Here is a 20,880-nt window from a genome sequence, read left to right as displayed (position 1 = left end):
GTGCTCTGTGCCAGGGTCATGTGATTCTGCGGACCGAACTCGGAGCTTCATGCACACTAAGCAAACTCTGTACCAGCTGCGCCAACCCCATCCTCCCACACCCATAAGTCATTTCCTGGTGTTGTTACAGCCCATTACCTAATTCTCTTTAAGAAACAGATCCTCACAGATACCCTGGGTGGGCCCGACTCAATCAGTTTCAAGTTTTCAGGGCAGCACAGAAGCTTCTCTTAAAAAAGAAGAAACTCCACCTGTGGGCAGCAGCTGGGGCTTCCAAATGAAAAGCAGCTTGATCTACAGGTTTTGGTCTTGCACAGCAGATCCCTCACAAACCGGTTCTTTGCAAAACCTCCTAATTCGTACCTCCTGATGGTTCTGTTTCTCAGAATGAATCACGACTATTCCATCTGGCACTTAAAGGGTTAGAAGAAGGCCAGGGCTTGAGGAAAAGCAGTAGGGAGTGGAAAGTCGCTTGGCTTCTTGAAAGTGTGAGAAAGCATGCCTTAGGGGGAAAAAAATAGCCAGGAAAAGCATTCATAGATGCAGGCGTGTACACACACACGCACGCACGCACATGGAATGAGAAGTTGAGAAACTGATTTTGATGTTCAAAAGAGATTTTGACAAGAAAAGCCTTGGGGAAGAAGCTAGGGAAAGTGTTTTAAGACGTTAAAACTAACGATAACGGACAGGATAGCGGGGGTTAGGTTAGACTTGGTGAAGTAAACACTGTCAAGTGGAAGAATAATTTTCCAGAAGGCAGGCCCGCAGGATCTGCAGGTGAATTTCATCTGTAGGAGACCGAGGCAATCAAACACCCTGGAAAAAGCAAAGGATCTGCGCTGCGCAAGCGCCAGCCTGCAATGTCTCTCAGGCCCCGCCCCTCCCGGCGTGCCAGGCTTTGCAATCGGATGTAGAGATCATCGCTCTAGCCAGGCAGCAGGGTGGATCTCGGATCTTCCTGAGAGTAGGGCCTGAGGATGGCGGAGAAGACGCAAAAGAGGTGCGTGTGCTGCTGGGCCAAAGCCTGCTGTCCACTCTCCGGAGGGGCGGACCCTGTTTCTAGTCGCAGTGTGGCGGGAGGCCGAGACGGTGTTTAAATGGATGGTTCCAGAATCCCGCGCTAGCGTCTGCTGGGGGCGGGGAGGGTTTGTTCCGTGACCCCCCCACCCCAGCACGCCTGCGCAGACTCTCCATTGGGGGGCTTCTGGAGGGGGGTCGGGGGGGTGGACGGCTGCGGGCGCTGGGCGGGCGGGACGCCGCCCACTGTGTGGGCTTCTGTCACGGTCTTCACAGGTGGGGACCGTTGGTGGCATTAGAACAGAACAACAGAAAAACGTAAAGGGCTATTTGCAACAGTACCGGTGTGGAGCACCCTCTGTGTCAGACATTTTTGTAAAAATTTTAAAGCCCTCCCTCCCTCCTGCCTACCTGACTACCTACCTACCGGTCCCCACTATGTATCTACATAGCAGGCCGGCCTTGAACTCAAAGGGATTCGTTTGCCTCTCCCTTTTTCTTTGCTGTATGGATGTATCCATGGATGTCTGTGTGCAGGTATGTGCATTTGAGTGCAAAGTCTCTAAGGCCAGAAGAGGGCGTGGGATTCCCCCTGGACCTTGTGAGCCCCGTAACTGGATGCTGAGAGCTAAATTCTGGAAGATCAGCAGTTGCACTTAACTTCTGAGCCATCTCTCCAGCTCGTCTGCTGCCTTAACGAACCCCCGTGTTGTATCCGATGCCATAAGTTCAATTTTAGGGTTTTCCTTTATTTGAGTAGGCGAGCTGTCACCTTTTTCATACGCTAAAGAGAGACAGATCTGCTGTTAGCATCACTTGCGCCACAGCCTTCAAAGGGCGAAGCAGACCTACCATTTGCCAGGTCTGAATTCCCCTACCTCTCAGCGGTCTGCTTCCCACCGTGTCCCACCACCATTACAGGGTGGCGTGAGTCCAGGGGGAGATGTTGGTAACCGTGTTTACCACTAAGACCAGTTGAGCTAGTAGTAAACGTAGTAATAATTACGTTCTGCCTCCCTGAGAAGTGTGTTGATTAACGGAAACAGTACCTGGGGCTTCTCTTTAGGGCACATTTTGGAATCTCTTCTGACCTTAGCTGCTCAGGCTGTTGCATGCCACGTAGTGCTTACCTCGTGAGAAGCTTGAAGGATACAGGTTGTGACAGGAAATCAGAGGTAAAGTGAGAGTGGTTACAGAAGCTGGGAATGGTGTCAGATGAGTTTCATTCCAGCTCTTGGGAGGCAAGAACCACATCTCCGAATGTGAAGGCAGCCAGCCTAGTCTACATAACAAGGTCCAGGCCAACTGGGCCTATGTAGCAAAACCTGGTGCTAGTTTCACTATAAAGACTAGCTTGTTTAACCAGAGCTTTAAACAGTGCAATATTTTAACACCAAACCACTTTAAATGAAAAACATTTACTACATGGCACTTAAAAAGTAGTGAGCTAGGTGTGCTGGCACACACCGTTAATCTCAGCACTCAGGAGGCAGAGGCTGGTAGATTTCCAAATCTGAGTTCGAGGCTAGCCTGGTCTACATAGAGAGTTCCCTGTCTCAAAACAAAACAAACAATAGCAAACACAAACCAAATACTAACTAAGGTGGGGGCATCCAGAGGATCGTTCAGTTATCACAGGACAGAGATCTAGAGAGGCAGAGTGTTTCTGGGCAGCTTTCAGCTAACCGAGAATACCCGTGTCAGAGCAGTGAGGAACAGGAATGAATTTTGTTGCAAAAAATTCCCAGCGTGCATTTCCCTTTGATCATCTATAAAAGTTCTAGGGTTAGTGTCCCGAGAAGTTTTTATTGTCAGCTTGAAGCAATGCAGAGTCACTGGGAGAGGGGAGCCTCAAGTGGAGTTGTCCGTGTCTGTGAGAGTGTTTTGACCAGTGATTGACACTGGAGGGTTCGCCCACTGTGGGCAGTATCCATCTCCAGTCAGGTCGACCTGGGCCATTTGTAAGAAAGTTGCTTAGGGGCTGGAGAGAGCTGCTTTTCCAGAGGTCCTGAGTTCAATTTTCCCCCGCAGCAACATGGTGGCTTACAACCGTCTATAATGTGATCTGATGCCCTCTTCTGGCCAGCAGGTGTATATGCAAAAAAAGCATTCATATACATAAAATAAATAAATCCGAAAGAAAGAAAGGAAGGAAGGAAGGAAGCCGCCGAGCAAGTGAGCCAGCAAGCAGTCTTCCACCAGGGTTTCTGCTTCACGCTCCTGTCTGAGTCCCTGCCCTGCGTGCCTGGGTGGATTGTGACCAGGAAGTGTAAGCCAAATAAGCCCTTTCCTCCCCGATTGTACTTGGTCATGGTCTTTGTCACAGAAATAGAAAGCATGACAGATCAGTTAGAATACATAGGGTTTCTTTTCAAACTTAGTAGGAAAATTACATGTTTTGATGATGCCAGTGGATTAACTCTGGACAGGACTTGTGGTGACTCAGAAGGTAGGATTTTGCGTTTATTCCTTATATAAGTCAGTGTCTTACAAAATGATGGAAGCTGCAAGTGTATCTAAAGTCATTGGCTTCAAAGATCTATCTAGAACTGTAGCCACTGCCTCCTTTCTTTTATGTCTGTTCATTTCTTTCTTTCTTTTCTTTCTTTCTTTTTTTTTTTTAACAAAATGCCACCATAGAGCCTGGCTGGCCTGGCACACAGGGCACCCTATGTAGATGGGCCTGGCTTTGAGCTTAGAGGGATCTACCCGCCTCTGCTTCCCACTGCTGGGATCGCACAGGTGCACTGCCTCCCCCACCCATTGTTTGTCTTCTTGAAAGAAGCTATGCAGCTCAGGTTGGCTTCAAATTTGTGCAATCTTCCTGCCTTAGCAGGGATTACAAATGTACACCACCATGCCCTGCTGTTATGTTTTTATCATAATCTTTAAGAATAGGGTCACTGAAATTTGTGTTAGAAAAAATTTTCAGCTTTTCATATCAATAAGGAAAACTGATGCTTTTGCATTACTATGGACCATTGGGGCAGTCCTGGGGCGTAAGTGATGGAGACAGGTTAAAGAGGAGACCTGTGCTTGTCTGTTCATCAAAGATAACATCTTCAGGCCTTTTTCATGAGTTCCATAGGAATACTTCCAGTTGCTTTTGACCATCCCACACACCTCAGCGGCATTTATATACTGTTCCAGTGAGGTCAGTGGCTATGTATTCCTTCCCTTCCCAGGTTTTTGGCTGCCAAGGTTGTTAACAGCATGTCTCCGTGCAGGCAGCCTCTGTCAGTTCCTGTCTGCCACCCCAGAGACAATAGAAGAAAACACCAAAATCTGCATCCACTGGTTTTTCTTCCTCCCTTACTTCCTTTCTCCTTTCTTTTGCTATGTAGGTCAGGCTGGCTTTGAGTTCATAATCCTCCTGCCTCATTCTCCCCTCTGCTGGGATTACAGATGTGTATTACCATGTCCAAATCTTTGTATAAGGAATTTCTCTTTTGATAACTGTATTAGTCCATCCTTCTTAATCAATCCCCTGGTGATGGCATCTAGGTGATCGTTAGCCTCTTGTGGTTTAGACACAATGCTGCTAATAAATTCAAAGAAAAGATCCAAAGCTTTTTTCTTTTTCTGTCTTTTCTTTGTTGTTGTTGTTTTGAGATAAGATTCTCTGTGTGGCCCTGGCTGTCCTGGAATTTACTCTGTAGACCAGGCTGGCCTTGAACTTACAGAGATCCATCTTTCTTTCTTTCTTTCTTTCTTTCTTTCTTTCTTTCTTTTTTTGCCCAAAGCTGTTTTCTTAAACATTTAAACGTATATGTGATTTTGCCACTTAAGAAGCCGATAATATATTAAACTCTCTTACCATTAACTTACCATTTTTCCATGAATTTTTAAAGGATTTATTAATTTACTTTATGTATGAGTACTCTATCTGCATTTACACCTGCCCACCAGAAGATAGCATCAGATCCCAGTGTAGATGGTTGTAAGCTACCATGTGGTTGCTAGGACTTGAACTCCAGATGTCTGGAAGAGCAGACAGTGCTCTTAACCACTGAGCCCCTTTGTGAACTTTTAAAACCTTTTCTTAACTACAGAGTCAATGTAGCTTCATTAAAAACATTTTTATTATTTTTGTGTGTGTGTGTGGTTTGAATAACACTGTCTTCTACATGCGTGTTTGTGTTAATACTTAGTCCCTAGTTGATGGTGCTATTTAGAAAGGTTTAGGAGTTGTGGCTGTGTAGGAAGAAGTGTGTCACTGGAGGGCTTTGAGAGTTCAAAGGCCGTGTGTGTGTGTGTGTGTGTGTGTGTGTGTGTGTGTGTTTTCAAGATATGGTGTCGGCTTCCTGTTTCACTGCTCTGCGGCCACCTGCTGCCTGCCTCCCCACTGTGATAGGCTCATCCCTCTGGATTCAGAAGCCACAGTAAAGTTTTCCTTCTGTATTGCTCTGGTCAGGGTGTTTTATTTCCACAGCAGAACAGTGATTAGTACACATTTATTTATCATTTATTGTGTGTGTTATTGTGTATGGGAGTACACACGTGATAGTGTGCATGTGGTGGTCAGAGGGCAACTTAGAGGGGGTTGGTTCTCTCCTTCCACCGTGTGGGACCTACGATTGAATTCAGGTTGACAGGCCTGGCAGCAAGTTTTAATCCGCTCCTTACCCCACTGAGTCATCTTTCTGGCCCCAGCATACCTTCTATAATAACTATTTAAATGTTTGGGTTTATTAACATGCGTTCCAAGAATCTAACTCAGCTTATCGGGCTTACACAGCAGTGCTTTATCAGTAAAGGCATCTTGCCAGCCCTCCATAATTGACATGTTACTCAGGTGAGTGTTCCCTTTGTCTTCCTACAGCGTGAAGATCGCTCCCGGAGCAGTTGTGTGTGTAGAAAGTGAAATCAGAGGAGACGTAACCATAGGTAAGACAAATATTAATTCGAACTCACTCTCTCTCTCTCTTAAAAGATTTATTTATTTATTATACTTACAGTGTTCTGCCTGCACTCCAGAAGAGTGCACCAGATCTCATTATAGATGGCTATGAGCCACCATGAGGTTGCTGGGACTTGAACTCAGGACCTCTGGAAGAGCAGCCAGTGCGCTAAACCCTGTTGTTTCTCAAGCTCTAATGCTGTGATCCCTCTTAGTGATTCACCTTTATGTCCTGTCCTATGTTTCATTTCTAATTTTTATCAGTTGTTTGTTCATTTGCTTTTCGAGGCAGGGTTTCTCTGTTTAGCCTTGGCTGTCCTTGAACTCACTCTGTAGACCAGACTGGCCTCAAACTCATAGAGATCTGACTGCCTCTGCCTCCCAAAGTCAGCCACCACCTTCCAGCTTGAGTTCACTTCTTTTGAAGAGCCTTCCTGAAAGTTCCACACAACCATCTCCCACCTGTCTCATGACCCACTGATGCAGGGTCCCCTAATGAAGTCAGGGTTCTGCTGCAAGGAGGCCAGAGTGACGGGCACTCATCCTTAGCCACAACTGCCTGTCACCCTCACTGCTAAGGTAGCTCTTCTGTTCTTACACACCAACAGTTTCTTGGTTCAGTTTGGGGTCAGGTCTTTTTTTTTTTCTTTTTTCTTTTTTTCCTTAGGTGTTTCTAGCCCAGCTCTGCTTCCTGTCCACCCTGCCATGTGGCAGCTTTCTCACCCTCAGACCTTTTTCAGCTGTAATGAACTGTACCCTTTGTTAAACTATGGGCCCATTACATCCATCTTTTCCTTTCCATGTCTTGGAAGTTTCGGTAAGTTTAAGGCTATGTCACGTATACAGCTGTGTGCTCATGCTATGGATATAGCTATCCTATCTATATACGTATTACCTAGCACATCTTATTTTCTCAAGACAGGGTCTCTCTGTGTTAGCCTTAGCTGTACTGGACTCGCTTTTGTAGACCAGGCTGGCCTCGAACTCATAGCAATCTGCCTGCCCCTGCCTCCCTGAGTGCGTGCGTCACCACGCTGAGCCCGGCTCCTCCTCTTAAAGGGGTCATCAATCTCCCAAAAACAGTGCTACCAAGGAGCCTACAGGGGCATTTCACACCCAACGCCCACAGTGGCCCTCGCCTGGGCTATAGTGTCTGGACCTAGCACCCAGCTCTCTGCTCCTTTGCCTTTCTTGTTGTTTCCCTCATTATAAAAGCCAAGGCAGTGTTTACTTTATTGTTTTATGTGTTTGGCTGTTTGGCCTGCATGTACGTATGAATGTGTTGCACAGTGCTAGCTGAGAGCAGAGGAGGGCATCAGCTCCCCTGTAACTGGGGTTATGGGCAGTTGTGAGCAGTCATGCAGGTGCTGGGAATTGAACCTGAGTCTCTTGAAGAACAGCCAGTGCTCTTAATCACTGAGCCATCTCTCCAGCCCCCAGATGCACTTTCAATCTGGCATTTGACCACTGGCTGATAATAAACAGTTAGAATACTAAATATGTAAATGGTATGTAATTACAGATTTTTTTTGTGATAGATTACAGCATAAGAAGTTTTGACACAGTCTCACTATATAACTCTTAGCTCCTAAGTGCTAGGGTTAAAGGCATTTGACACTGCATCCAGCCTCAAGAAATGGTTAAAAAATTAAAAGTTCTATTAATCCTTAGAGAATTTCATACAATGTACTTTGATCATGTTCACACCTACTTCCTTAGAAGTGATTTTAAAAAATCTTTAAAGAAAAAAGCCAGAAATGATCTGATGTTTATCAACAGAGTGAATTGTTTTATGTATATTACATATGTGTGTATGTATTACCACACACATAGTGGTACTTGACATCACATATGTGCTAAGCATGCACTAAACATGTTTACATTTATTTTAAAAACAATTCCATTTTTAAAGCAAGGAAAAGATGCAGGAGAGTGATGCATTATAGAGCATTGTGTCTCCATAGTCCTATCTCCTGCTATGCGTGTTTGTCTCTCCCCAGCCCCATACTCAAGCCTTATATCTCCTTAATTGTGTATATAAATAAGGAGTTTTTCCAGAGTTTGGGCTTAATTATTTCTGTCATTGTTGCATCTAGTGTACGCTATCTCCAGCCTCTTGGCAGCTATTCAGTTTTCTGAAATAACCCCTCAGATTTAAGTCCTCCTGAGAGACACCATTACAGTTTAATCAGAGCGGAGCTGTCTGCTTCCAGCTCTCTGACCAGGTCTTGGTTTTCCTTTTCAAGTGTCTCGTTACATTTGCTCTGGCTCCTGCAGTGATCGATGTAAATCTTCTCTGATGTGTGCAGTTGGCAGTGGCACTCGATAAACTGCTTACTGGAGAGTCCGAGAGCAGTAAACAGAACGTGGGCTGGGTTCTCCGTGCGTGGATGGCCCATCTTTTAACACTTTTACTAGTTTGAAGTGGATGGGTTTTTCTTTTGCTGTGTTTCAAGTTACTAGAACCTTAAATCGGATCTGTGCTTTTCTAGAAGTTCAGTTATTTGTCATATCAGTGAAATTGGTTAGAAGTGTGAAGCCAGGTATGTGTATATCAGGGCTGCTTACAGCACCCTGTCTCAAAATGGAGATATGTGGATGGGGGTGTTATATATAAAAATATAGAGGCCACACAACAGATCTAGTATGAAGAGATTTATTGTATGAAGGCAAAGAGACAGTGGAAGAACAACCGTGAGAGGGAGATAGAGGAAAGGGGGGTACCTCAGAAACAGGGAGGGGGAGAGACACCCAGGCAGAAGGGCGCACCGTGGCGCACAGTGATGATTGGTCCTTTATATCTGGTGCATAGCAGAAAGGCATCTGGCACTCACCTGGCAGGGCAGGTGATATCATCAGAGGTTACTAAGCAACCTAGAGGCAGGCTAGTGGGGCTACCTATATGCTAATTGGGGGATGACAGAGATGGGTGGAGGGAGGAGTTGCAGGGGGTGGATGGGGAAGTCCAGCCCTTAAAAGGAGGACTCTGGCTTACAGCCCTGGGAAGCACACCCCCATTCGAAGGTGCTCAGAACTAAGGCTCCTGCTAATTTTCACAGCATCAAATTTGTTTCTCTTTAGATTGCTACAAATTACTTCCTGTAAATCCTCCTTTTGAGAGCTGACTGGCTTATGAGGAAGATCCCCAGCATAGTCTTAGACCATGTGCTTGTGAGGGCAGATCCCTGCTGCGGACAGGGCTCAAGCAAGGGGCGTAAGAGGAGCAGACTGGGCATGGTGGGAGCCTGTCTCACTTAACCATTCTCCCCAGCAGAGCTTACCAAAGCCTCTCTGCGGGCCTCTTTCTCAGTATGCAAAACAGTGGTCAGGGAGTTGTTTAACTTTAAAAAGAAAGAGCTTGGGTTTATTTAAAAATTATTTAGTGATATATGAAAATGTACCCAGAGATTGCTGTCTGTGGCAGAGGTGAAGCGCACCCTTTACCAAATGAGGGACAGGGAGGCAGAATGCAGGAATGTCTTCCTGGCCGTGCTCCGGAAGCCTGGCCAGCCGGTCAGAAAAATAATTCATCCACCAGTTAAGGCAGCTCTGACTCCAGACACATTTGTCCAAACAAGGAGATAAGCCAGAGAGGCTTTCAGCACACTCAGTAGGAAAATACACAAACTGCCCTGCCAGGGCCAGCTCCGAGGAGGTCCATAACAGAGTTAAGTGGGGAAAGGGACTCCACATGGTGACTTTCTTTTTAAGCATTTTAACTTCAAGACCCTTAAACAGGACCCTTAAACAGACCCATTCTCGGTAAAAGTGCTTGTGACACCAGGAAAACCTGGAGGAGCCTGCCTACCAGCCAGCATGCTGTCGCTAAGGCTGCCTCACTGCCAGGCCCTCTGCTGCCAGGCATTCAGGGTGAAACTGCAGACAGCTGTGTCGCCTTTCTGTTCTCCAGACCGCACTGTTAGCTGTCACGTGTGCTGTGTGCTAGCCTGTTCAGTTTAGTGCTGCTTTCATCTCAGTTTAAAGCAGATGGGTTGCCCACAGGTTATTTCAGCCCATGTGTGCCACAACCTGCAGTTGGGCTGGGATGCCAGCAGGTGGCAGTAGTGTCAAAATCAAAGACCTCACCTAAGCTTCATGGGGAAGTCCCTGAATAACCAGGGGTTTTCCAGTTACTTATTAGTAACTAATGATTAACAAATAATAATGACAGCAATAACACACCAGCCTAAACTGCTCCGACGCAAGGCATGGTGACACACGCCTTTAATCTCAGCAGAGTGATCTCTGAGTTCGAGGTCAGCCTGATCTACATACGGTGTTTCAGGGCAGCCAGGGCTACATAGAGAGGCCCTGCTCAAAAGAAACAAAAAACCAAAAAAACCTCATTCTGATTTGGTCTTGTTATATAATAGCTTTGTTTTGCTTGTTTTGTTTTGTTTTGTTTTGTTTTGTGAGACAGTCTCATATAGCCCAGGCTGGCCTCTAACTCGTGAAGTCCAGCATGGCTTTGAATTTCAGATCCTCCTGCGCCCACCTAAGTGCTGGGATTGCAGGTGGTACCACCAGGCCAAGCTGTAGTGTGTGTGTGTGTGTGTGTGTGTGTGTGTGTGTGCGCGCGCGCGCGCGCTCGAACATGTCAAGGCCAGGGACAACCTCACGTGTCACTCTCAGGCAAGTGGCTCCAGGGATCCTGACTGAGCTGGCTTGGCTTGGCCCTGTATCGTGTATTTTTGAAAGGTTAAAAAAAAAAGAAAACGCAGTGTCATTTATTTTCAGAGGTGCACATTGGAAGAATGTTAAAGAAGACAGAGCGGTCACAGTGCCAGCGGGCCCTAGCCATCGTAATACAACCTCAGACGGCTTCTCCAGGTTCTGCTGCCTCCAGCTCTGGCTGAGGGTCAGCAGGATGCGGGTGCCTCCTTCTGCTCTCCCCAGCACAGACCAGAGACCTGCGCTTGGCACAGCCCTGCTTAACCTTTTATTAACCAGAGGTCTCTCCCGTGGCTACCAGCTGCTACCATGACACCTGAGTAAAGGAGAGAGCAGTTTCTGGTCTGTCCTCAGGCCTAAATTGGCCATTTTGCTCAGCTTTCAGAAGTTCTTAACTCTTTGTGGCAAACAGTGAGCTTCTCATTTTTAATGTTTTATTGTGTGCATACAAGTGTGTGGTCAGAGGCCAGCCCTAAGCAGTAGCTTCCAGCATGTGGGTTTCGGGGATAGAATTCAGGTCACTAGGCTTGGTGGTAGTGGCTTTACTTGCTGGGCCGTCTTGTCAGCCCCTGAATCTCACCTTAAGAGCTGCAGGTCAGATCCTGTGACTTCCCTTTCTTTCTGGTAACCCACATTTTCCATCCGGCAAGGTAGGTTGCTAAGGATCCTGTCCTTTTATAGATGGGAAAATACATAGTGTATACATGAGTGGGCATAAGCACACACAGAGCACATGACCTGTACGTGAGTGGGCATAAGCATGCACAGAGCACATGGTGTGTACATGAGAGGGCATAAGCACACACAGAGCACATGACCTGTACGTGAGTGGGCATAAGCACGCACAGAGCACATGGTGTGTACATGAGAGGGCATAAGCACACACAGAGCACATGGTGTGTACATGAGAGGGCATAAGCGCACACAGAGCACATGGCGTGTACATGAGAGGGCATAAGCACGCACAGAGCACATGGTGTGTACATGAGAGGGCATAAGCACACACAGAGCACATGGCGTGTACATGAGAGGGCATAAGCACGCACAGAGCATATGGCGTGTACATGAGAGGGCATAAGCACGCACAGAGCACATGGCGTGTACATGAGAGGGCATAAGCACACACAGAGCACATGGCGTGTACATGAGAGGGCATAAGCACGCACAGAGCACATGGCGTGTACATGAGAGGGCATAAGCACGCACAGAGCACATGGCCTGTACATGAGTGGGCATAAGCACGCACAGAGCACATGGCGTGTACATGAGAGGGCATAAGCACACACAGAGCACATGGCGTGTACATGAGAGGGCATAAGCACACACAGAGCACATGGCGTGTACATGAGAGGGCATAAGCACGCACAGAGCACATGGCGTGTACATGAGAGGGCATAAGCACGCACAGAGCACATAACGTGTATGTGAGACCCCAAAGTCTAGAATTTCTAGACAAGGGTGGATACAGACTGGGGCTCTAATTACAAAGAACCTAAAATAAACCATGACCCTTTGAGTATTCTGAAGCAAAATAGAAATCTATATTGTGTGAGCTACAGCTCTCCGTCGGCTCCTACCACTGGAACTTGTTATTTGCGACAGCATTGTTGAGCACTGGAGACTGGAGTGCCTCAGTGCCCATTCTTAGGAGTGAGTTAGATCAGTGAGAGATAGTAATGTAATGTGAGACGAGGCATGTGAATGCTTTTCTCCACGTTTTATTATTTTAAACTTCCTAGTGGTTGTACGTACTGGTGTCTGCAGGTCTCAAGTGTCCTGCAGTGTTTAGTCTGCAGTAGCTTTCCCCTGCACTTTAAACAGTCAAGTCAGTAAGGAGTGGGACTTACTTCATGCTTGCTTTAACTTTTAGTAATGATTGTCTATTTATTTTATATCTATTTGTATAAGTGTGTGCACATATGTACATGTATAGATACACACATACACATAAGAAGGAGGCACTCGTGGTCACTTTGAGAACATTCCCAGGGATCTCAGTAGCTCTCTCTTCTATCCTGAAATGCAGACTTTATTTGGGAATTTAATTAATAGCCAGTGGTGTGAGGGATTATCAAGGCTTCTTGTGCTATCTCATACTAGATTGTGTGCCTTGGCGAGTACTCTGTGTCCTGTTTGGGGCCCTGGCCCTCTTTATCAGTTCCCCCTAATTCTTCATCTCAGGAAAAAAAAAAAATGAGCTGCACTGAGCAGCTCTGTTCGCCAGGAAGGTCTTCGTAGTTACTTCATGGGTTTGGGGTTGTGCACTAAGTAGTCCTAGTTTTCCAGATAAATGCAGAGGGCACAAATAGCCTGTGTTCTTGTGTTCAGAGTGTGTGTTTGTGTATAAGAGACTTTGGTGTTGGGATCCCACCAGGCCTTGTGCATGCTACCTACACACACTCACCAGTTGCGTTGCTCTCCTGGCATCTGTTAATTTCCTGTTGTCCTGTAACAGAGTGTTGCATCTTCTTCCTTTTATAAGCCAGTAAATGACCTTTTTTATATATATAAAAGATAACAGTTTATACCACAGAATCCTGGAAAGTGTCACCTTTGCCCCTTGGTCCTTTTGTCCACCTTCCTTCCTGAGTGAGTGACTTCTTGTCACTGTGTACAAATAGATAAAGAGCTGAGTAATCCAGCACTCAGGAGGCTAGGCAGAGTCCATCAGCAGGTTTACAGAGTGGCATCCTGCCTTAAGAAACGAAACAAAAACAGGAAAAGAAACTAGCCTCAAGCTTCGCTACTGAGATAAGAGCACGTGGGTGTGAGGCCGGAGGAAAGCCTGTTTTCTTATCAGTGGCAGATAAGTGTGTGTACTGTGCCTGCTCACTCCAGAGGAGTCAGGGCCTTCCACCCAGTTCTCTGAGGGGGTCCTCCTTGTGCCCTTAGATTGAGACTGAGGTGTCTTGGGTCTCCCAACCTCAGTCTGATGGCCCAGCATTCCTCCCTGGTTCCTCTAGCCTCCATTGTCTTTAAAACATGAACTGTCCACACCTGGCCTGCCTGCTTCAGTGTGCCAGCCTGTACTCAAGATAACAACAGAGTGAGGCTGAAGGTGGACCCTGTTTCCTGACTTCTGTGCATCCATGTTTTCTCAGTCATGTAGTAAAAGATGGAAGTGCTGCATTCTAAAAGGACAGAAACATTAGTTTTTTTCACCACCTATGTGCCACACTCTGTCTCCAGCATCACCGTATCTAACCTTTCCCACAGTCTCATCTCCTGCATCCTGCTGAGGTCACAGGAGCTTGGAGGAATGCTGTGCAGTCTGGCTCTGCCTCATGTGCCCTTTCATTGACCTTGCTCTACATTTGGCGCTGACCGCTGTGATACGGCTGGAGATAGTACTTGTAAGGCACTTAGTTTGGTGCCTGGCACCGACTTAGAAAATGTTCCTCCCAGAAGCCTCACCCACCTCCATCACCTCCCACCCTCCTGCCGCAAGAGTAACCCACACTTGATAATTTCTTCTCACTTGCTCTGTTTCACAGGCCCTAGGACAGTGATCCACCCTAAAGCACGAATTATTGCAGAGGCTGGGCCGATAATTATCGGTGAAGGTAACCTCATCGAAGAGCAGGCTCTCATCATAAATGCGTGAGTAGACACTACCGGCTCCCTCAGCTGACCGCCACAGGGAGGACTTTCCAACAATGTCAGCTGGTCCAGAGCCTTTTACAGCTTAGCTCAAGAAAGTGGACACTTCCAGAGCTAGAGACGGTGTTTAAGCACACGAGGAACCCAGAACCAGACCAGAAAAACACTGAGAAAACCAGATCCCGGAGCCCTGGGTCGTGTGGTCCCCGGTGGACACTTTCATCAAGCCTGTAATGGTTTCCTGAGCCCATCCAGGATCCTGGTGTTACACCTAGCACACTGTAGACATTTCTGGCTGGATTTCTTCTGATGTGCCCATGTGATTGTAACTGTATTTTCCCAAGTTCCACATGGGTAACAAGGCAGAATTATATTCACAAAGTATGGGACCCTTGTAGCGATACGTAAACTTTAAAGATAAAATGTGATAAAATGTTAAACAATGTTTATCTTTGTGAACTGGGCTGTAATGCCCATGATATGTTCAAAAGCTTGTATAAATTTTTCTAGATAAAATTTTGGCAAGAAATTCAAGCTTTCACCTAACTTGTAGCAACAATGTATGCAATTTGTGTGGGAAAATATTCAGCTGTGCTAAAAAGGCTGACTTGTCTGACACTTACACAGGACAGCTTTGCTTAAGGTAGGAAGCCATTTTTTTCTTTTCAGGGTTAATAGTCTTTCTCTGGCTCCTTGGTTGTGAGCCATTCTCAGCGGCCTGCTCTGCAGAGGTCAGCTGGCAGAGACGTGTCCTCGGGGGCAGAGCGTTACTGTCCACACATTTCACTAAGTACCCCTGATCACGAGATAACTGTTTCATGTGGATATCTGTACACATTTCCCAGTTTAAAGTGATTATTATGAATGGAAAATTCTCAAGTTAGGCATAATTTTGATTGCTCTCTAGCAGGTTAAAAGTATATGTGGCAGGGTTTTGTTTTGTCTTGTTTCTTATAATGTCCTAGAGAAGGTCCTCTGAACTTAGAATTTAAGAAATAAGAAGGCAGCCGGGCGTGGTGGCACACGCCTTTAATCCCAGCACTTGGGAGGCAGAAGCAGGTGGATCATTGTGAGTTCGAGGCCAGCCTGGTCTGCAAAGCGAGTCCAGGACAGCCAAGGCTACACAGAGAAACCCTGTCTCGAAAAGCCAAAAAAAAAAAAAAAAAAAAAAAGAAATAAGAAGGCTAGAGAAATGGCGCAGTGGTTAAAACCACTTGCTCTTCCTCAGAATTCGTGAGCTCAGTTCTCCCCGCTCACCTGGGGCAGCCACATCCTCTAGTGACTCTAGCTCCAGGGGATCTGGTGCCTCTCCCCCTCTCTCTTTGAGACAGGCTCTCGGTAGTTTTGGCTGTCCTGAGCTCACTTTAGAGACCAGGCTGTCTGGAACCGCAGAGACCTTGGGAGAGTGCTGGGCTAAAGGTGTGACAGCCTCTTCTGAGGTTGTCTGTCTACCTGTGACTCCTTACATTTCTGTGGCTCTGTTCAGCTCAGAACCCAGCCTTCCCCAGCACTGAGGAGAAGCAGCTCAGGTGGCTCAGGGGCTAGGCGCAGCTGCCTGTCCTAAGCTTGGTGCAGGTAAAATGGGACAGTTGCTTCACACTCGCAAATGGATGGCAGCTGCTTACTGTGTCGGCACTGGCCTTTGGTGATTGTCTTCTCTTTATAGTCATCCAGATAATATCATCCCAGACACTGAAGACCCGGAACCCAAACCTATGATCATTGGCACCAATAACGTGTTTGAAGTTGGCTGTCGTATCCTTTGCTTTAGTGTGCCTCAGATGGCGCCCAGATCTCTTCCTGTGTAGAAACTGGCATCCTTAGATATGTGTTATAGTCGAGGCCGTCAGGCTCTTTCAGCAGAGTCATTGCAGTATGTTAAGAACTCTTCTGGGGACTGGAGAGATGGCTGCTCTTTCAGACAACCTGGGTTCATTCCCAGCTCCCACATGGTTGCTCACAACTGTCTGTAACTCCAGTTTTAGGGGATCCATCACCCTCATACAGATTACACATGCAAGCAGACACCAATGTGCATGAAAAAAATAATAAATCATTTTAAAAAAATTTTTAAATCTTTAGGCTGGCCATGGTAGTGCACACCTGTAATCCCAGCACTGTGGAGGCAGAGGCAGGTGGACCTCTGTGAGATCGAGGCCAGCCTGGTCTACAAAGTAACTTCAGGATAGCCAGGGCTACCCAGAGAAACCCTGTCCTGAAAAACCCAAGAAATCTTCTAGGAAGAGGAGTAGGTAGAGGGAGGAAGATAGCGATAGAGACAGAGCCATCTTTTCTGGGAATTGGGGCTGTGGAATAGAGCACGTGGCTAGTGTGTGTTCAATCCCTATCACCACAGAAAACGAAGTCCCTCAGAACGGGAAACACCCGGACACATGCATGCAGGCATGCACACACTCAAGTACTCCTGGCATGCGTGCACACACATCTCTACTGCTTTGAAAGTCCCTTACTTACCAAGACTAGCTTGTCAACCAGTAACAGTGGTTTGAGGGCATTAGACACTGAGAAACTAATTCTGGCTTCCGTCTGATGCAAGAGCTAACAGGATGGCTCAGCAGGTAAAAGCCCTTGTCACCAAGCCTGACTTCTTGAGTTCAGTCCCTGGTCCCACATGAAAAGGGAGAACTGACTCCCTCAATTTGTCCTCTGACTTCAACACACACACCCTGGCACACAGGTCTGAGCAGACACAAGTACAGACATACACACAGGAAATAAGCAAATGTAGTAAACTAAAGCTGTATGACTCATTTATTTATGAGTGGAGAGATTTTAGTTTGAGTACGAAAGCCTTACTATAGACTGGCCCTAAGCAAGAATCCTGGCAAGGATGAGCCTGTGCGCCCTTTCCACTTCTGTCCCCAGTACACTGAGGACATTCTGTATGCATGGGAAAAAGTATTAATTTAACTCAGGCTTACAGATTCCCAAGCCATGAAAATGGGAGATAACAATGTCATTGAGTCAAAAGGTAAGCTGTGCTTACAGTTGTATTGTCAGAGTGATTACTTCCTTTCTCTTTGTTGTGTCCTGGGAAATGGCCTAAGTACAAGCAAGGTGGCATGCTTGGATGGGACCAGCATCATTGTCGGGCTAAGTCTTTGCCTCAGAAGACCCTAACATGGTTATCTGATAATGTGGCTAACTACATTAAGCTAAAAAGCCATCTGTGTACAGTTAAGCTGGGGCTGGATTAGTGCCCCATTGAAAGACCTGAGGCAAGTTCTGCTAAATGTGCTGGCAGGGCTGTAGCTGAACAGCATTCTTCTCGAATGAAAGAGAAAACAGCAGGTTCGCCAGGCATTGCTTTAATTTCAGGTTTGCTTCACCCTAGCCAGTCAGAGATAGGTGTCATCTACTTATCAAAATTAGGGCCAGGCAGGGCATTATGTGAGGTCCCCAACACTGCTGGGAACCAGTCCCCACAGCTTGTCCCTCAAGTTCAGAGGGAACACTTCCCTTATAGTTTTGGTTGTGAGCCTAGCCTTTAGCAAAGGGCCATCTCTCCAGCCCGGGGAACACTTCTCTAGAACATTACCTTCCCTTTTTGAGCCTGACTGACAAGAGGAGAATGCTTTTTTTTTTTTTTTTAACAACAAAAGAGTACCTTCTCTTAATTTGCTTCATAGTTTTTAGTTTCCATTACCGGCTGGTACTGTGGTCTTGACCTTTTCTGTATCTCTGAGAGACAGGCATGCTGGGCATTGAAATTCACCACTTCGCTGATATTTTTTTTTTCCGAGACAGGGTTTTTCTGTGTAGTCTTGGCTGTCCTAGACTCACTTTGTAGACCAGGCTGGCCTCGAACTCACAGCAATCCGCCTGCCTCTGCCTCCCAAGGGCTGGGATTAAAGGCGTGCGCCACCATGCCCAGCTATACCTCACTGATCTTTAAAGGAAGCAAAGATGTCTGATAGACTCCTTGCTTAGAGATCTTGCCTGTCATCTTCTGGTCCAGCAGCATCCTGGCAAGATGGCAAGAGATGACTTGCCCGGTGCCACACAGCCTGTTAGTGGGGCCTCCAGTAAATCTACCCACACTCGCTGCCTGCCTGCTTCTGTGCTGTCTGTACAATTACTGTAATGGGACATTTCCTTCCAACTTCTTAAGGCCAAGTTATACCTAAATCTTAGAGGGAAACAAAAACACAGTGAGAAATGTCAGTCCTCCTTTGTTGTCCTAAGTTGTAATTCTGTCTTCACTGCAGCATACGTAGGCAGAAATGTAATCTTGACCAGTGGTTGCATCATCGGGGCTTGCTGCAACTTAAACACTTTTGAAGTCATCCCTGAGAACACAGTGATCTACGGTGCAGACTGCCTGCGACGGGTGCAGACAGAGCGACCACAGGTACTAGAATACTCTCTTTAAAAAGAGTTCATCTAGGACCACTAACTTTCCCAAAGTTCCATATGACTATCTCAATGGGCAGCAAATGATTAGAGGCCAGAGGCGTGGCTCACTGGTATGATTAGCATACAAGGCCCTGGGTTCTGTCCCCAAAGGCGGTCGAATAAAACATCAGAGAAACATTTGCAGAAATTTGGATCTATTTGCAGTTCAATCATTCTTTAGATTAAAATTAAATATATATGTATGTATATAAATCATTCTCTCTCTCTCTCTCTCTCTCTCTCTCTCTGTGTGTGTGTGTGTGTGTGTGTGTGTGTGTGTGTGCAGTTATTCTGATGCACCTTTGAACCTCATACTAAAATGTGAATCCACTGATTCACTTCCAGAATATAAATCTTCAAGATGAGGAATGACCCTAAAACGCCACACTGGGTTTCTAACTTAGTTTATGAAAGTCCCATGGCTTGGTTATAAGCACAGTTTGTGAATAAAGGAAGTATTTTTTAGCGATTTCTCAGGTTCCAAAGTCTTTCCTTCCTGGTAACTCAAATTCTGGAGCTCATGTCTTGGCATTCTCAGTATAGATTTCTTGAGCTTCCTTTTTCTCCCCCACAAAGAAAATATTTTCAAGACATCTGATACCTGACCTTTCTTAACCTTTATTTTATCATAAATTAAAACCAGTTCTTTCTAGATTACTCCACTTTCCCATTCTCAGAGTTTAATGTAGTACCTGCTGGTCTGGAACTTACAGCCAAGGATGACCTTGAACTGTCCTCCTGACTCCAGCTCCCCGGGGCTGGGTTACTGTTGTGCTCCACTGTGCCTGACTGTGTGGTGCTGAGAGGCAAACCAGGGTGTCAAGCATGCCAAGACACGCCCCCTGGGCTACTCTCCTTTTGTAGTCTTAGCGTTATTGTTACTATTATGAGATGGTATTCCATAGACTAACTGGAAAATTTAGTTTTTTAATTATCTTTCTGTATAATAGCAAAAGTGATTAAAGGGGGAAATACAGCTAGAATTGCAGAAAGGCAATCAGAAGAGAGTGAGCCAGAGCATCAGAAGTCCTGAACGGATCAGAGGTGTGCGACTGTCCCTCGCATGTCCCCGACCGTAAGGATCTCACAATGGTCTTTATTAAGGCAGGCCCCTTGCACTCTGACACAGCGCCTAGGGAGGAACGCCTGCTTTCTACAAGTCCCTCACGTGAGATTGCAATCTGGACATGGACAGTGAGGGCCTATGGAGAGGAACGCTCAGCTGAGGGCATCACAGGGGTGTGGGAAGCGCTTAATGTTTAGAAACCAGGGTGAAAATCTAAACAGACTTAAAATGCTTTTCTGTGTGCTTTTCTACATAAAATTGTCTGGCCTTATTTCTTCTCGGACATACTACATACCATTACAGATTTAAGACAGCAAGCAGCTAAAGAAAGTAGATGAGTGGAAAGCATGTTGAACTCCGACACTCCAAACATTTCTACCGGGCATTGCTGACCTTGCCTTTTGTCCATCTTCCTTGTCTCCTCTGCTCAGCCCCAGACACTGCAGCTGGATTTCCTGATGAAAATCTTGCCCAATTACCACCACCTAAAGAAGACCATGAAAGGAAGCTCGACTCCTGTTAAGAACTAAGCCGCGGGTAGTGACCGCCTCTGCCAGCGTGTAAGCAGCACAGGGCCTGTACATTGGAAACTGGAGTTTCCCCTCGCAGCTGCCTTTACAGTGTATTGTGTCCCTGTCCTCGTTCTGGTAACTTACAGACTCAGCTTTTCTTTTTTTATATGAAATGTTAGCCATGCATTTATTATGGAAAAGACATGATGACATGTTCTGATGTAACCATATACCGTAATAACTGAATAAAAGTTTGACTACTCACGTTAATCTTCCCAAATAGCTGCTTTAGTTTTTGTTACTAATATTTATCATACTTTACCTCTGGTGTACTTATAGCTGTTTAAATAAAAATGGAGGTGAGGGGCTGGAGAGAGGGTTCAGTGGTTAAAAGCATATGCTGCGCTTCCAGAGGAGCTGGGTTTGATTCTCAGCACCCACGCAGTGGTTCACAACCATCTCTAGCTCCAATTTTAGGGCATCTGATGCCCTCTTCTAACCTCCAAGGGCACCAGGCATGCAAGTGGGACATAGACGTATACACAGGCAAAATGTGCACATAAAAAGTGAATAAATTAATAAAATGGTAATGCATGTGAGGGCTAGGAGATGGCTTGGCCAATTAAAGGCTAGACTCACAACTGAAAATGCAGGTAAGATTTCAGCACCAACTGAGTGTAGACCTCACTGCTTCC

The 20,880-nt window shown here is 46.2% G+C and overlaps 1 protein-coding gene across 1 annotated transcript; it reads left to right on the top strand.

Moving 5' to 3' along the window:
• The first annotated feature begins 861 nt into the window (after positions 1-861).
• DCTN6 (dynactin subunit 6) lies at positions 862-20,465 on the top strand. Its single transcript, XM_084760381.1, has 7 exons — positions 862-1,003; positions 5,843-5,907; positions 14,086-14,191; positions 15,858-15,946; positions 17,136-17,183; positions 18,421-18,563; positions 20,105-20,465. The coding sequence occupies exons 1-7, from the start codon at positions 981-983 to the stop codon at positions 20,201-20,203; spliced, it is 573 nt and encodes a 190-aa protein (XP_084616507.1). The 5' UTR covers positions 862-980; the 3' UTR covers positions 20,204-20,465.
• The last annotated feature ends 415 nt before the right edge of the window (positions 20,466-20,880 follow it).

Source organism: Acomys minous (assembly GCF_964271855.1).
Source record: "Acomys minous genome assembly, chromosome: 15".
Lineage (NCBI taxonomy): Eukaryota > Metazoa > Chordata > Mammalia > Rodentia > Muridae > Acomys > Acomys minous.
Note: the sequence above shows the minus strand (reverse complement) of the source record. Positions and strands in the feature narration are given on the sequence as shown.